The sequence below is a fragment of the Scomber scombrus genome, chromosome 6 (assembly GCF_963691925.1).
Source record: "Scomber scombrus chromosome 6, fScoSco1.1, whole genome shotgun sequence".
In the NCBI taxonomy this organism is placed as follows: domain Eukaryota; kingdom Metazoa; phylum Chordata; class Actinopteri; order Scombriformes; family Scombridae; genus Scomber; species Scomber scombrus.
Window position 1 is genome coordinate 22,467,726 of NC_084975.1, and position 17,318 is coordinate 22,485,043.

Here is a 17,318-nt window from a genome sequence, read left to right on the forward strand (position 1 = left end):
AAAAGACTTCCAAGCTCTTCGCGCCTTAATGTAGTTAAAACCCCAAATTAATTACAACCACCTCCACTGAAAACAAGCCACCGTATTAAACATATTCTATAATATACATTTTTGGTAATATAGTTGAGGTTTCGTGGTGTGCAACGCGAGGAAATACATCAACATCAGCGTTAACTTGAGGTTTTGGAGATGCCGCCTACTTGGACTACCATTACGCATTGATTAGCCCCCCCCCCCCCCCCCCCCCCCCCCCCCACAGAGAAGCAGCAGAGGAATTTCTGGGTGCAGATAGGACCACTCCTCTCTCTGCATATGATTTACTCTCCTCTCCACAGTCGGAGCTTGGTGGTGAGGAGGGGGGAGGGTGGTCTTGCAGTCGACGTGAGGAACAGGAGTTTATTGAGGAGTAGCTGCAACGGGGAGGAAAAAAACGCACGCTACTGAGCACCGTTGCCTTGCGGATGGTAGGAAGGAAGGAAGGAAGGAGAGGAACAGAGAATAACGCGCTCGGACGCATTACCACTTTGTGCTGAGAAACTGCCGCTTGAATTGTTTAACTTGTTGATGCGACGTTACTGTTTTTCCTCTATCGTCTGGCTGCAGTAACAGATAGATGGGTGGCGGAATTGCAAGTATTCTCTTCCGAGGATAGGTTTTTTTTTAAAATTAAACTCTCCGTGGATGCAGTTTTAAGAGCAGCCTTCTCTAAGGTGGGTGGTTTTCTTTTACTAAGATTTTCATTGAAAAAAAAAAGCCCACACATTCTTGCTGATTGGTGGCGTTTTCAAAATCCTATTCATATTCTGCCGCAAAGTAGGCTACCATAACTGAACAGTTACATTGTGGATAAGGCTTGAGAGTGATACTCAACAGTGCTATGCGCAGTATCAGTACAAGTAAATAGGTTTGTGTGTTTTCTTATCGCATTCTCTGAAGCCTGTGTGCTTCGGGAGCCTCTAACCATCAGTGTCTCTATCTGCTGTTCTTCCTGCAGATGCAATTCATCTCTGAGCCGTAGCACTGTGATAACCGGAGCAGGGTCGTATTAAACATTATAGGTCAGCATGGCAGCAGGTGTAGCGGCATGGCTCCCCTTCGCCCGAGCTGCGGCCATAGGATGGATGCCCGTAGCGAGCACCCCGATGCCCATCCCTCCCCAAGACAAGAGGAAAGCCCAGGAAGGACTCATCATCCTCAACGTGAGTGGGACCAAGTTTCAGACGTGGCGAACCACTTTGGAGAGGTACCCGGACACTTTGCTTGGGAGCACGGAGAGAGACTTCTTTTTCCACGAGGAGACAAATGAGTACTTTTTCGACCGTGACCCTGACATCTTTAGACATATCCTCAATTTTTACCGCACGGGGAAACTACACTATCCGCGTCAAGAATGCATATCCGCGTACGATGAGGAGCTTGCTTTCTTTGGTATAATCCCCGAGATCATCGGGGACTGCTGCTATGAGGAGTACAAGGACCGGAGGCGCGAAAATGCAGAGAGGCTTCAAGACGACGAGGAGATGGACATGAGCAATGACGTCACACCGGTGAACCTGACGCCCCGGGAGTACCTGTGGCGGGCCTTTGAAAACCCTCACACCAGCACCTTAGCGCTGGTCTTCTACTATGTCACAGGCTTCTTCATCGCCATATCAGTGATGGCCAACGTGGTGGAGACAGTTCCGTGTGGGACTTTGCCCAACAGGTCAAAGGAGATGTCCTGTGGAGACCGTTACGCACTGGCTTTCTTTTGTTTAGACACTGCGTGCGTCATGATATTCACTGTTGAGTATCTCCTCCGTTTAATCGCAGCTCCCAGCCGCTACAAGTTCATGAAAAGTGTGATGAGCGTCATTGACGTGGTCGCCATCATGCCTTACTACATCGGCTTGGTCATGACCGACAATGACCAGGTGAGCGGTGCTTTTGTCACGCTGAGAGTCTTCCGTGTCTTTCGGATTTTCAAGTTCTCCCGGCACTCCGCGGGGCTGCGCATCCTGGGCTACACCTTGAAGAGCTGCGCCTCCGAGCTGGGCTTCCTACTATTCTCCCTCACTATGGCCATCATTATCTTTGCAACGGTCATGTTTTATGCAGAGAAAGGCTCCACAGCCAGCAAGTTCACCAGTATCCCCGCAGCGTTTTGGTACACCATTGTCACCATGACAACACTGGGGTAGGTGGCTGCACATAAGTCTATAAAGCCTCGAAGCTTTACTACCACACCATTTATCACCGTCTTAACTCATTTGCATAATCTGTGAAACGTGCAAACGTAGTAAAATCTCCTCAATTTTCTTGGTCACGGTAATGCCGTCTGCTAATCAATTCGCCTTTTTCTGAAGGAATAGTTAAATTAGTCTTAGTTGTCGAGAGACACAGGGCCTAATAAGCACAGATTTCCAGCCAGTGATTGAACTAATTGTCGTGCGGCCACAGGTGTGCATTTATTTTGCTTATTAACGGCCCCGAGCGGGGTAGAGGGCTGCGGCGAGCTGTTTTATGGAGGCATCAGTGCGCCGTTTACAGCCTATCAATGAGCCCAGCACTTCACAAGCAGCCCCTTATCCGAAGGTTAGGCCTCGCTCGTGTGCTGTTTTGGAAAAGGTGAACGCACGCAATCTGGCCAAATAACAGGCATTCATTTTATATTCAACCTTACAACAAGTGAGCTCTTAGGATAAAAACAGGGTGCAGGAAAAATCCAGATACTGCATGTCGCATAAACAGGCCAAACTGAGGCACTAGTGCAGCGATTAAGTTAAAGACAAAGTGGTTAACAGAATTACACACACACACACACACACACACACACACACACACACACACACACACACACACACACACACACACACTGACTCACTCACTCACTCACTCACTCACTCTCTCTCTCTCTCTCTGTCCCTCATTCACTCTCTCAGCCCCCCACCCGCCCTCTCTCCCTTTCAACCAGGTACAGTAAATATTTGAATGCTAATTTCATGCTCATGAACCACCTCAGCTGTACTATACGTGCTGATGCAGCACAGAATAATTAAACGCGGTTAAGACGATTACATCAAATTAATTTGTATTGATGAGTGCACTCAGCCGCTCAGCTGCTCGACGTGGGTTACTATTATTATTGTTATTATTACCATTAGCTCAGCAGTTTGCGGCGGTGCTGCGCTTTCCACGGTGCTGAAAAGTTGTCAGTGAGGCGGCTGGTTGTCGTTTGGTTTCTAACTGTTTAAATTGATGCACTGGATGTGGTGTTTGGCTGCCTGAAGCGTGGCTGCGAGTTGTGCAGCAGTAAAAAAAAAAAAAAAAAAAAAAAAATTGAAAAAAAAGTAATAATAATCAGACCGTTCTTAATATGTGTGTAAAAATCCTGGTGGCCTTTTGACTCACTGCTGCAAGTATGTGGTTTAAATAAGCCATGTTAGTCCTCCTCTACTCTGATGACACAGAATTTAGGTCCTATTGAAATTATGTTGTCTTTTAATTTCAAAGTCACCAGATCAAACATTACTCAATACATTGCTGCTGGCCCTCGCTTGCTCTCTCTCTCTCTCTCTCTCGCGCTCTGTTTGTGTGTGTGTACATGTGTAGAGTGTGTGTTTGAGAGAGGCATCAGATATAATTCTGTATACATACACTTTAAACTTGTCTGCATTATTGTTGGTTTAATCGATACAGGGATGTTCATGCTTTATAAAAACAAGATTAATTGTTTGACTTTTCATGTGTTTGGTATTGATGCCATTTGTCTTTATCTCCCCTTTTACCTGCATTGATGCAGCCACTCGGCATATGGATACTCTTTCGGTCTGAAGTCAACATTTATTGCAATAAATACTGTGATTAGAAATATAAACAGCCTCTATGCTAACCTCTCTCTATCTGCTCTCATGCAGTGATGACACTGAGTTAGTGGATTTCCTGCTTTCTTAACGTCAAACAAAGCTTCCCCTGCGCTCACTCAATACCAGTCGAACCAACCCCCCCTCCCCCCTCCCAGCCTCAAAATGACCAATGAGAGCATATTTAGTGACATGCACGATCCGGTGATTGAAGCTGCCAACTCAGACATAATGCTGCATCGACCATGCTTTCCATTCAGATTCAAAGTGCAAGTGAGTTGTGTAAGAAGGTGCATTATTTATCTTTGGGGAGCAACAAAGATATTGCTGCATTCATCTCGGAATCCCTTTTGTGTTGCTTGAGATGGATTTGAAAAAGATGTTCTGTCGTGCAAGAACAAAACTGAAATGTCCTCGGTAATGGGGACGTTTCTGTCACTCCATTGTGAACCATGACAGCCGGCTGACAGATTTGCAACCTGAACTGAAGCCTAGCAATGGTGCAGAATGCTGCATAGTGGACCACCGGTGGAGAGGCTAAGTACACCTTACTGAAAGACAAAGTCGGCTCCTTCTCATGATCCATCATTGTCTCCTGGTGTGCCTTTAAAAAGCATATCTCACACAGCCCTGAAGGAGAGTTGAATCGTGGTTGTCATTGTCTGCTGAATACATTGAAATGAGGAAAATATCTGTTGTTGTATTCTCCTCCAATAACCTTCAATTCCTTATCTGATCAGGGGAAATGAGACATTCTGGTGGTTTGTTTCAGAGCCCAGCATGCAGAAAAATTGATCAACTATTAACAAATAGTTATTTAAGTCAGATATGAATAGGGTATTGTAGTCTTTTTATTTGGTGGCAAATAAGCTCTTTAAAGACTAGCAGGGGTGCTACTAGCTGGAACCTCCATTTGGTGCTTTTGAAAGCATTTGATTTCCTTCTGATAGCCGATGATTCTTTATGCCTGCATGCTATCATGATGCCTTTCCACTACATATATTTTCAATTTCCCTGACTCACAGCCTCTGCAAGTAAAGACAGTGGCGTGTGTTCTCTCCCCTGCTGATGGCCCATTGATTGTGCTTAAGCAGACGTGCAGACATTGGGTGAGCAGGGGCTCCTGTTCAGAGCCACTTGGCAGGCAGCCTGAATGAAAAGGAAGGGTGCCTGGAGACCAACGGAGAATCAATAGCACTGTGCAGCTGTGTGTCACGCCTCTGTGTGTCTACTGCTCTGTGCCACCAAACACAGGACAAGACCCACTTATCCCTCCTTATTTATTGAGCATAATCTCTGTGGCTGCTCTCGGATACCCAACAAAGGGGAATCTGCCTCTGTCGTAGTGCTCTTGTCAAGATCTTCAAGAATTGGTTGACTGGGTGTAAAATATGAGATTTTTATCTGTGGTATTATGTTTTGCAATATCTTGGAAAACTGCACTAAAGTCTGAGAATATAATTTTGTGGCTAGATTTAATATAGTCCATTTAAGCAAGCAATAGATTCCAATATAAAGATAGCGTTGCACTTTATTAGACTGGAATCAGATGGTGCAGTGTTTGCTTGCTCGTGTTTTCTCAAGATGATCCACACAGTCAGGGTGAATTAGCTGCAGAGGGAGTTTTTGGTGCTTCAGATCTTTTAAGTGATTTAAGGTGTAATGGAGTGCACTGCCGAGAGCAGCTGTGAAAACGCTGGAAGTCAAGCGCAACCCACAAGGGAAGAGAGGGGAGGACAGGGTTTAGTCTGGCATAGAGGTACACGCGTTCCTCTGGACACAAACAGACATCACCTTCGATAGATATAAGAGGTTTCCGACACAGGCACACTACTTTTAAACACACACACACACACTTTTTTCCCGATCCTCATATTGATATCCTTCCTCCAGCCGCTGCCTGCAGAAAATGCTGAGAGGAACGATCATCCTAATTACTGATTAGTTGTGGCATTTACCATGCGCATTGTCCTACAGTGCAACAAACGCAGTTGAACATTGTAGTCACTCAACAGATGCAGAATTTATCAGCATGTCTTTTGTCTGTGCTACAGCTCCACCCACCAAATACGATTGGAAAGGCTTGACAAGTGAGCCCTATAAACCTTTCAGTGCAGGATTTATAAGACAGAAGAGGCAAGGTTAACAGACACGAGGGTCACTGTAGGGCCCATAAACCACCAGAAGTATAACCAATATCATGCTTGCCAGTTTGACACGTTGGCCCCATGGCAATCACAACCTACATGCAGAGTGTTAACTTCATGGTTCAATGTGGTGCAGAGCAAAGCTTTTTGAAGTCCAAACTCTTCACTGCATGTCAAACGTAATTGAAATATACAGGAACAATCTGGAGGGCCTTTCTCTGTATCTGCACCCAAGAGATAACGAATGCATTCATGATAATGTAGTACTCATGTGGCGGGATAAGTTACCCTGCCCCTGGCAGGCAATGCAGAGGATTTTCACTCTTTTTTCTCTCTTTTTCAACTGAACACGACAGTCAGCGAGAGCATTTGGTGTATTTGATTATGTACTGCGATGGGTGTAATTTTTGTGTTCAGTAGAATACATTACACGACTGTATGTTATGCACATTATGAAAATGAGCAATCCATTATGAGCTTTGTGATGTATTACTGCGTAAAGCAGAAGTGGCTGATGTGAGATGTGTAGGCTGTCATTAGCCTGTAGGCTCACAGTGCCCCTCCAGGTGCTTTATTGGGGAGGAGGGGTGATGCTAGTATGCGGCTGGTATAATGGTCCTGAAGTGACAGGTGACTTAATGAGAGGAACCTGGCACTGAAATGTGTTCTGTGCGAGCTCCTTTCTGCCCATGCAAATGACTGTGAAATGGAGGAGTGAGAGTGAGGGGCGGGAACAGGCTGCCTTCTTTAGGGGAGATTAAGATCATTGTGAAAGACAGAATCTGTGGAGAGGGGAAAAAAACAAACAAAAGAACAAGATGCTCTTTTTTCTGCTAAATTGAGAATACACAAGCCTCTGCTTTTTCTTTATTCTCTTTGTTTTCATCACTGAACCGGTTTTACTCTGCCAGTTTAAGAGGGTGTTATGGAGGTGTGAGCTGAATGATTGATTAACATTTTATAGGCATTCATATATTCCAGATTTATTACATTGTATTTATATACTTTTATAGGTAGATATGTATTTTCATTTGCACCTTAAATTACATTTTAATAGAATGTTATATGTATTTATTTTTTTACTAGATAATTCAATGTCAAAACCAAATGTATTTATGGTCACTGAACCCTGAACTGAAAAACAGATTATGGCCAGCTGGTTGGTTGATGTGAGGATATGGTGTGTGTGAACTGACTCTAAAAGCAGGCATGCGTCACTGCGGACGGTCAGATTGATAAATAATCTATATGGCAAGGACAAAATGGATGTCCTTCCATTTGATTCGATTTCTTTGACATCCCGTCTTCGAGGCAGCTCCAATAACACGCATTCCACGCAGGGGGTTTTCATTAATTCACTTTGAATGTGCTGCATTAAACAGAGAAATTGACTAGCATGTTTTACACTTGGGCCCGGGTAACGAAGTGTGAGGACGTAAAATATGGCACCAGTGTTTTTTTCCACTACTCAGCGTTTTCGCAGTCTTCTTTTGTATTGAAAGCAACGTCAAAGATTAATGGAATTTTCCAGTACAAGATTAAAGTTACTCTGAATGAATGCAGCATCACTGCATTAGGAAATAAGGAGATATGTGAGAAAAAACACATCACCTCGATTTCATTGTTGTTACAATAGAAAGCATTTGCTCTGCCTGGCTCCACTTCCTTCCAATCTAACAGGCCAGAAAACCCCCCGACCCTGCTTGAGTAAATGAATAAAATAAGGAAATATTGCCTATTATGCGACGGTATCCTATATTGAAAGTTGATATGTTGTAAAATATACTAGATGTAAAGTGTATGCCAAAAGATCAGTGGATCAAATAGTGTGCAAATGATAAACCCAAGCCCAACAGCTATCTCCTCCTCTTGTGCTGCATGGCTTATTTACATACTCAGCATTTACATACAGATGAAAATGGCTTGTCTGGTCATGGAGATTGGTATGCAGACACACATAATGCCTCCTCATCACTTTGTTGAAACGTACAACAGTGTTCTAAGTGGATTCTGTTTAGTTTAGTGTTTTGGTTCACATTTTGCTGAGTATTAGATTCATTAGATCCGGCTATCCTGCCCGGATCGTGATAAACATGTTCTACAAAAAATAATACAAGACTTTGAGATTGTCAGGGTCTATGAAGAGCTCATTCTTCCAAACACTGAACCTGTAAAGCAATTGACAAAGGCAGCTGTTTCAGTCGTTTAGAGAAGCTATCCTACTGTGGCCAAGAGTGCTCAAGTCATTAGGGACGGCCCACAAATTTTCATTTCGGTCTGATACCAAGTAATACCCGGGCCACAATCACCAATATCAATACGGATACCTCTTATTAACTGACCCATTGTAATGTCACGTAGGGGAGAAAAATGTGTACTTCTGAAGAAACTTTCATGACCACCAAGTGATTTACCAGACATCAAGAATTTCTCTTTACTATTCTGGTGAAGAGAAATGTCAGTCAGTTACTGAATCACATACAAAAAGAAGAAGATAGTTTTCATGTGTAAATAGTATAAATGTAAATTCTGAAAACCAATAAAGTGATTGTTGTGAATCCAGACACTAAGAAATGAGACAGACAGATTTTTTTTTGTATTGATCATATCGATATAAGTATTAATATCCAAAACAAGACATCCATCCACCCCTACACAAAGTCAAAGTTTCAAAACATCTGTAAAAATGCTGCACTCAAGTCAAAAGCCAGGGCTTCAGTCTCCTCTTAATGCGCCATCTGCAAACTTACCTCTACTTCCTCATGAAAATGACATCAGATTGCTCACATATGTAAAATTTGCTCAAGTTGAAAGCCCTTTATTGGTGTTGGGGAAATTAACTCACAATATTTATTGTAGTTTAAATACTTAAGATTATAATTTTATAATATATATTATTTTATCTTTAAACATTTTCGTATAATTATCAATAATGAGTTTTTAGTTGGCTCAGTTTGTTTGTTTGTTGTTTTGTGTACAACCTGCAGTGTTCTGTATTTGCTTTTGTTTTTTTGTGTGAAATTGGTGAATGAGTTTTTTAAATTTGATTTTGATTTATTTTTTGCTGTGTTTTACCCCTTAATGCCATTACATTGACAAACATTTCACTCACACATTCAGTTTCAACATTGTAGTAACTTGCCAAATAGTTCATTGACAAAATTTGTCTCATTTTTATGAGACAAAACATAAATAAGCCAGCATTACATTGTTAGCAAAACATACTGTGTGTGCTTTTTTTCTATTTCTAGTATATAAACGTAATTAGTAGGAGACAGGGTTGCGTCATCATCACGTTAAGCTGAGAAGTAGTTCAACACGTAGCCAAAACCATGTTTCTACACTTCAGTTTTTAGATTATAGATTATACCACTAATTTAAGAACAGTCAATAAATAACCTTGGTGAGAAATTGTCCCTTGTTTAAATTTTCATGGTCAGGGTTTCACTGTAAGGTCAGCAAACTAATTATCAACTCAGTGAGAGAGGATCTAATGTTGATATAAATTAAATGAATGTATTCTACTGTTATTTTATTCCCACACGGTCACATTAGCCTTATGAAAAAAAAAGTCATTGTAATAAACTGTAGCGTTGAACATAAAGTATGCAAATCACTGGCCTTGCACTTGTTACTTTTGTGTAATTCTTGAGCTAATCAGCATACAAAGCACAAGCTGTGGTTTGTTTTCATGCAGAGTTGTTACATTTTTTTAATGTCTGCTATGCCGGTCTGAACATTACATTACACCCCGCATTGGCATGTAATGAGCGCTGGTTGTGGGAGAAACAGTTGTTCTTTTATTTTTAGATGCCACTGTCACTATGGCAAACATTGAACTAGCACTCATTATACTGCATTTCCAAAACCCAAACCAGCGTTTTTGTCCCCCTCCTGACCTCAAAATCCAGCTTTGCAGCATAGATGTAGGAGCAAAGAGTTGTGAGCAAGGTGATGATAGTTCCCTATGTCACTGTGAAGGGTTTGAGGGGGAGGTGTGTTGCTCTTTGCACCGATTATTTCTCTCAGACACATGGGGACAGCATAACAAACACAATCTCTTGAAATGGTGCCAGCTTTCATAATGCCAGAGTGTGAGTATCCCTCCCACTGACATTTGTCTCTTCATCAAAAACACCCCTCAGCCAACAAACCAACATCTGTGATCAGTAGAGATTCAGAGATTATAGCTAACAGCAATCATCAGGCTGCTGTATGAACGAAATAGAAAATTCAAAGAGTGATGTAACTCTGCCCGTCTGACACCTCATTTCAGGAGTGATTGGATATCATTGTAGATAAGGTTTAAAAAAGAAGGTTGTGTTGTTTTTTTTAAAGCCTCTCAGCAAAACATTAAGTCCAGTGGAATGAGAGAAATCCATTACTTTGACAGTTACCCTCGTTTTTAAAGTACCTACACTTAAATGCTGTGTAGCACACATTTATTTCATGGTGATACACTTGCATTGTATTATAGTGTGTAATGTTACCACCTTGTATCTTGTGAGCTGGTTGAAATCAAGACTTTCATTTAACACACTAACACAAGGCGTACTTTCTCATCAGTTTCAGAGAGCTGTAAAACTTTGATGCTAACACATTAATTGAAACTTGGTTTTACAACCCATTCATAATAACCAATCGTGAGCAGCTTCATAGCGAAGACATGAATATTGATTCAGCCCTTTTGTCAGCTTAAAGCTCTGTTTCACTGTTCATGAACCGTCTCATTTTCTGTCAGAGCTGAGGAATCTCGTGCCAGTTTACGGCGCCAGGATACCACAATAAAAAGTCCTTATGATCAATACTGATCCTACTGGAATGAAATCCACAGTGTTCACAGTAAAGGCAGAATACAGATCTCTTTAAAGTGCACAAGTATGGCTTTGAATCAGGCTGCCCATTCTAGCCACTGTTAACCCAGTTTCATTGTTGAGTCTTTGCCACAGGCTCCATAGATTATTAGTTTCTGTATGAAGTAGGAATGACAAGAGGCTCTGTCCCATTTCAGTTTAGGTATAAAGAGCTTCCTCCTGTCTGCCTGGCAGGGAGGTCCTGCTGAGATGAGGGATGTCAGCCTGTCACCCTGACGCATGGCAGCTGTTTCCTGCCTGCCCCAGCTTCTATAAATAGCTAAATATATCACCTAATGTAGGCCATTTGGTCAAACAGAAACTAAACAGGGCATGTGCACTGACGCAATATTTTTCCTCTTTCACCTCAAACTAATTTCTCACGTATAGGTGTATCAGTGTCGCCAACACAGTCTTAATATTTTCCTCTACTCTGACTGTCTCCATGCGTCCCCTGATGGATTGATGACATAGTAAGTGGCGATCATGTAGCGCCATTATTTCATGTCACCTTCAGACCTCCAGACACCTTCAGCTGATCTTTTCAGCTGCTCTAATGCACATGCAATTGATTTTATAGATGAAAATGATAAATATCTTGTCATTATTCTGCTATCTGTCATGTAAAAATGTAAAGATAACCACTTATTATAGGCTACTCTATATGTGGTGGACACAATAATACAACCATTCCATTAGAATAGCCCTGCAATAACTAGCTTGTGAAAATGGCACTGTTTTTTGTGTGAGAAAGGGGTCAGTTCCTGTAGACTCGGTGGTCAAAATATCAATCATACATAAACAACATGATGTAATTGAATCGGCACAAACTACAATCTTAAAAAATGACCACCGTTCTAAATCAGCACGTCACTGCCGCAGTGCTTCAACAAGGTTTGAGCATTAAATCTTCACAAAGGGGAAATGGTGATGATGCTTTCATTGTGCCCAAACCCCTGTAAATTCAGGGCAGTCACCCGACAGGTGGAAGGCAGCACATATCAGTTTCTGTATTTCAGGATAATTTACAGTCCACTGCTGTAAATCAGAAGTAGTATTTTTTCACAAGTCGCTGCATAAACACCAAGTACGGGTGAATGGGAAAGGTCCTTTTTCCCCCGTTTGTGCAGTGAGGCTTGTGTGCGGCCAACAAATTCTTGACGTTTACAGAGATTTTACATTACTGGTTCCTCTGTAGTTTTACTGGTTATCATTTTAATAATTTAAATCCTCTTGTCGTTCTGCTAAGCTTTATTCTGCATTCCTAGGGTTAATGCCCATGTGTTACCTCTGACAAGATGCTGCAGGGGGAAGAATGGGGTCAGGACAGTTTGTTGTAACTCTGCTGTGGCTTCAAATTAGCTCATTTACTTATCTGTCATGTAGCCAGATCCCATGGTGCAAAGTGACTTTGTATATTTGTTGAAGAATTGTACCTGAGTACAGTTTTGAGCTACTTTATGCCTCAACTTCACAACATTTCAGAGGGGATTTCACAGCTATGTTAACAAGCATAACCCCCCACTAGCAAAGTTAAAATATATGCATATATTATTGGACCTTAATTATTGATTTGTTCACATGAATGCATCAATAATTCAAATCTAATAATAAATGCATACATTAATATAAAACTATTAAATGGCCTTTTCTGGCTTAGAAATGCTTGGACTTTTGACACTAAGTACATTTTTTGGCTAGTACTTCTGCACATTTACTTAAGTCAAATCTTGAATGCAGGACTTATACTCACTTTTAATATTTTTCATTAAAATATTGCTGTTTTTACTTAAGAAAACCATCTGAGTGCTTCTTCCACCACTGGCCAGAGCCTGAAAATATGAAAATACAAAGTCAGCATAACAAAACTTTATTTGTGATGTACTCAGTTTATTAAGCCTATACATGCATGTCATGAATACACATTCTTGGGGGAAATGTAGGCGACCAACAAGGTCAAACCAGGTAAGCATATTAAAGTAAAGTAAGTTTTAAATAAAAGCTAAATAACAAATCCTAATCCTATCCCATCAGTTCTCTCTGATGCTGTACAGGTTGGATATCATTGACTTAAAAATGGCAGCAATTTAAAAGTCTTTATTTAGAACAGGATAGATGATAGCTAGTGAAGATTGATACATTTGTCTAGGTGTTATTGAAGTGCAGGTTCAGCTCCCAGCTAGAGGATTTACTGCCTGTGTCTATCTCCACAGGAGTATCTCAACTGCTTAAGGATTGCGTTCATATGGGGATTTTTGCTGCTTTTTCAAGGTATTAGTGGAAAACCGTAAACAGTTGATTATTATTTGTATTTTTCCCCTTAGCCAATTGTCCGTAATCCCTGTGGAGGAGCTTAGGAGTTTGATTTCTGGCACGCATGGCCTTATCTTTACATAACGGCCCCAGATAAATGGAGTGTGTCTGGTTTTGACTAAGCCAAATTTGGGCCGAAAGGCAAAGTCAAGCAAGTTCAGTAGAGAAGAAAGCGGTAAGACAGTAAGCATTTATAAAGCCAGACACTGCAATCAATTTCAGATGTACTTGCACAGACACACTCTCACCTACATGGAAACACACACAACACAACAAGACACACAAGCATTTACATTCCTGATGTATCTGCTGGTAGCACATGTGGTGATGTTGGATCTTCTGGTCGTCAGCTGCCCCCCGGAGGTCACAGGGGAATCATGGCTGAGCATCCTGGGGGACAAGATCCTGTATCAGCTTCTGTAATGTGACATTCAATTACCTCCAAAGGTGGAGTGGTCTCGTTCGGATCCAAAAATCAATTTTTGCATGGACTTTGCTACATTTCACTCCTCTGGGCTCTCCCCCACAATTTTGTGTACACATGTTGGTGACAGAAAACAAGCTGTGCCTCTGTCGTTTCAACTCCCATCGTCTTTTCTATGAAATGGCATCTATCAAAGTTAATGGGCTGTAATCATCACCACAAATACACTGTCACACGTCCCACTGCTTGCTCCTGAGTATTCAACTCCCAGTCAATGGGATGTAAAGACTGACAAGCGTGAGGAACACAATTTCCCATGTCATTAACAACTCCGAGTGAGAATTGGAAGAGAATTCCTAAACTTCATCCACAAAAACAAAAAGACGTTTTTAAGAGTTTGACAATCTCATTTATTCAAGCAACATCTTTGAGAACTGCAGAGGAGAAACATTTATTTCATATGCATGTGACAGAGAGTCAATACTAGTGACACTGTGTCTCAGGCACCCATCAACATAGTCATCTTGTGAAATAACTCTTATTAAAGTATGTCACTTGCTAGCGACAGATCTGCTAGATAAATTTTCCAGGTAGCCCATCCTGCCAGCTTCATATCAGAGTTCAGCGGATACTGTGTATCTACTTATCTCAAAGCTGTATGCTGCTGGACTTCTGATTATACAGGCACACATGCACACACGCACTCACACACGCACACTACACTGGTATGGCAGCACTCCAAGAAAGCTGTCCCTGATGTATTCGTGTGTTTGATAGGATGTTTTAGCCATAGCATTCCCAGAAGACAATTTGTAGACCTCAACAGATGGAGAAGTCCAATTAGAAAGCGGGCGAATGAATGGGAGAAATGGGAGACGAATGTTCCAACTGTTTCTTTCTCCCCCAGGACAGACAGCTAATCTTAGAGTACAGGTGCAAAACTAACATCGCTGCTGTTTTCGAGGGGAAACATTACTTTAAAAAAAAAAAAAAAAGATAAATAAAAGATAAAAAAAAACAAGGCGGGAAAAAAAAAGCCTGTGATTTGATTTCTTAACACTACACATTCAAAGAAGAAGGCGTTGAATTTGATACAGCTCGTTCTCACTCCACATCTACAGTAAGTATAAATATCTCCTTCTGTTGTCTGATTCTTCAAGGGCAGACGTCCCACAAAGCAATTGCCTTGCCATCAGCCAAGACCAAAAAAAGGAGAAGAAATGAAAAAGTGCTTAAATATAGCAACCCCCTGGGATAGTGGGAGGGAGGGTGTGCTGTAGTGTGATTAAAATGAATAACCTTCATTCAGTCACGATTGTTAACGGTACATTCGAATGTGCCGTCTGTGGTGAAGCTGTGCTTTTACTCTGCTTGTCTTCTGACTGTTAACGTCATTATTCATCGGGCTTGTCCTCTGCAGTGACGAAGATGTTGAAGTTATAAATAATGGGAATTGTGTCATTAAGTACTCATACTTTAGGCCCAGGGTCAGTTTAATCCAGGCATCAGCCACCCCTGCTGTGAGAGCAGACGTAGCAATAAAGCCGTTGATGACTGATAGATTGTGTGGATGCAAGAGCAATTTTCATCAGCAAAATGACCTTTCAGTTGTGTTGTTGTTCTGCCCATGGCCTCGAGTTATTATTTTTCATGTCATTTTTTGATTTGACAGGAGAAGTCTCGTGGAGTGAAATGGAAAAAGTAATGATGTCCCCATGCGCTTGAAGTAACACAGTGCAGGTTCGGGAGATGGGGGATATGGCTGCAGCTAGCAGCACTACTCTGCCCCAGGGGCCAGTCAGCAGCTGTTACAGGAGATGAAGCTCTTCCCAATACTTCCCCACAGGTTCTTGCTGGTTCCTGGTACTTGCTGTTATCTGGGCCTGCTGCTGTCGCCAGCCTGGCTGCTGTCCACATGCTCCGAGAGAGCGCTCAGTACATTTTTACGCTTCACCACTCTTTCTGTCTCATCCCAACCTCCGCTATTCCCCTCAGTTTCGCTGATTTTGAAGTGTTCCTTTGAACTTGGAGCTGTTTTTTTTTTTTTTTTAAACGGCTGGATTTTCTACCTTGATGTTTGTTATAAAGACACTCTCTGAGGAATTTTAAATACATCTTTTACTAGCATGACAAACAGTCTGATGCAATCTCTATATTAAGTTCTATATCTACACATCATACCCCATATGAGCATATGCGTAGTTTGGCATGTAAAAGAAGTAAACTTGAAAATGAGGGGCTGCAGCTGTTTGCTGTAAAAAAAAAAAAAAAAAAAAGCTGATACAGACAGTTTAAAGTTGCAGCTCAAACAGAATATGAAACTTTTGTGGTGTTTGGGATGAGGAAAATCAATCTTTTTCCCCTAACATGTATTATCCCGAGACTCTTTTTCTCCAAATTCTAGAAATACATTTTGCCTGCTAGCCATTAATATATGTGCTTACCTTTTATCTGCCTGTACATATTTTGAAGGTCTGTTGTAACATCAGCCTGCCCAGAGACTGCAGAGCAGTACCTAAACAGTTTATCATTCCTAAAAGTTCTTTCTTGGCTGTAGAAATGGTCATTTCACAAAACAATCTCAATACAAGGTCCACTTTTCACTATTTTTCCAGCGCTTTCAACTGTATCACATGGTTTTCCTTTGCAGTTTTAATGTCTCTCTCTGTCAAAATCAACTTTTGACTTTGCTCAGGTGTCATGGAGATGTTGGCATGCAAGCAGAGTGGCTTTATTTAATCCATACCAAGTTTAGGGCTTTTCGTCCTCTAAAAAAAGTAAAGAATGAATGTTAATTCTTGACCTTGTAAATAGTGGTTTGGCCAAATTGAACAAAATTAGCACATTTTTCACTCAGTTGATTGGCAGAAAAATGAATCAACCGCAATTTTTAAAAAACTAAAAAAATTAAGTTATTTTTTCAAGCAAAAATGCAAAAAATTCACTGCTTTAAGAATCTTAAATGAAGATAAATTGTTGCTTTTCTCTGTCTTGTACAACTGAAAATGGGTCATGGGTTTTGAAAAACCTCCACTTTGATTACTTCACCTTCAGCTTTGGCAAACTGTGATGGGAATTCTTATGTAATAGATTAATGAATCAATCAAAAGAAAGTCATCAAAAGGTAAATTGAGTAGTTGCAGGCCTGTAACAGACGAACAATAAAATAAACCATATAAATCTCCCTTTATGGTGGACATAATATACCAACAACAAAAGTACACACAGCTCCAAATCTGGTGACGATGTTGCTCGCCGTTAAAAAAGCAGATTTTTAGATACTGCAGCTTGTGCATGCACACACTGCAAACTCACAGTTAAGGGGCCATTTGGTGAAGGGAGCTGATATCCAGCGGCTGCTCAGAGCGGAATCGCACATCAAAGTTAATCTTGTACCGTCTGCTCTGGCACCGCAGAGCACTAATCTGCTGTCAGTGTGATGAGGCTCCTGGACCAGTTCCTCTTTCCAACACACAGCCACTAATCCGCAAGACCTTTCACGTTTTTCACTCTTCTCCATCACCTGACCGCACAAGAAAGGTCACCGGGGTCACTTTCAAATCCCGCCTAGACAGTTGAGCATAGATCTTTATGTACAGTATGTTTCAGTTCGGTCTTTTCTGTGCTTGTGAGCAGCATCCTGATTGTGCTTCGTCACGTGAGAATACGCTGAAACACTGCTATTACTAATGCTACGGGTGCTACATTACACTATTTTTCCTGTTAATTGGTCATCTCT

The 17,318-nt window shown here is 41.4% G+C and overlaps 1 protein-coding gene across 1 annotated transcript in view; it reads left to right on the plus strand.

Annotated features, from left to right (window-relative positions):
• Window positions 1-1,064: 1,064 nt before the first annotated feature.
• The window catches only part of kcnd2 (potassium voltage-gated channel, Shal-related subfamily, member 2), a 28,376-nt gene continuing 12,122 nt past the window's right edge, over window positions 1,065-17,318 (plus strand). Inside the window, exon 1 of the mRNA XM_062421059.1 lies at window positions 1,065-2,176. Within this exon, the coding sequence (XP_062277043.1) occupies window positions 1,065-2,176 (1,112 nt within the window). The remainder of the gene's footprint in view (window positions 2,177-17,318) is intronic.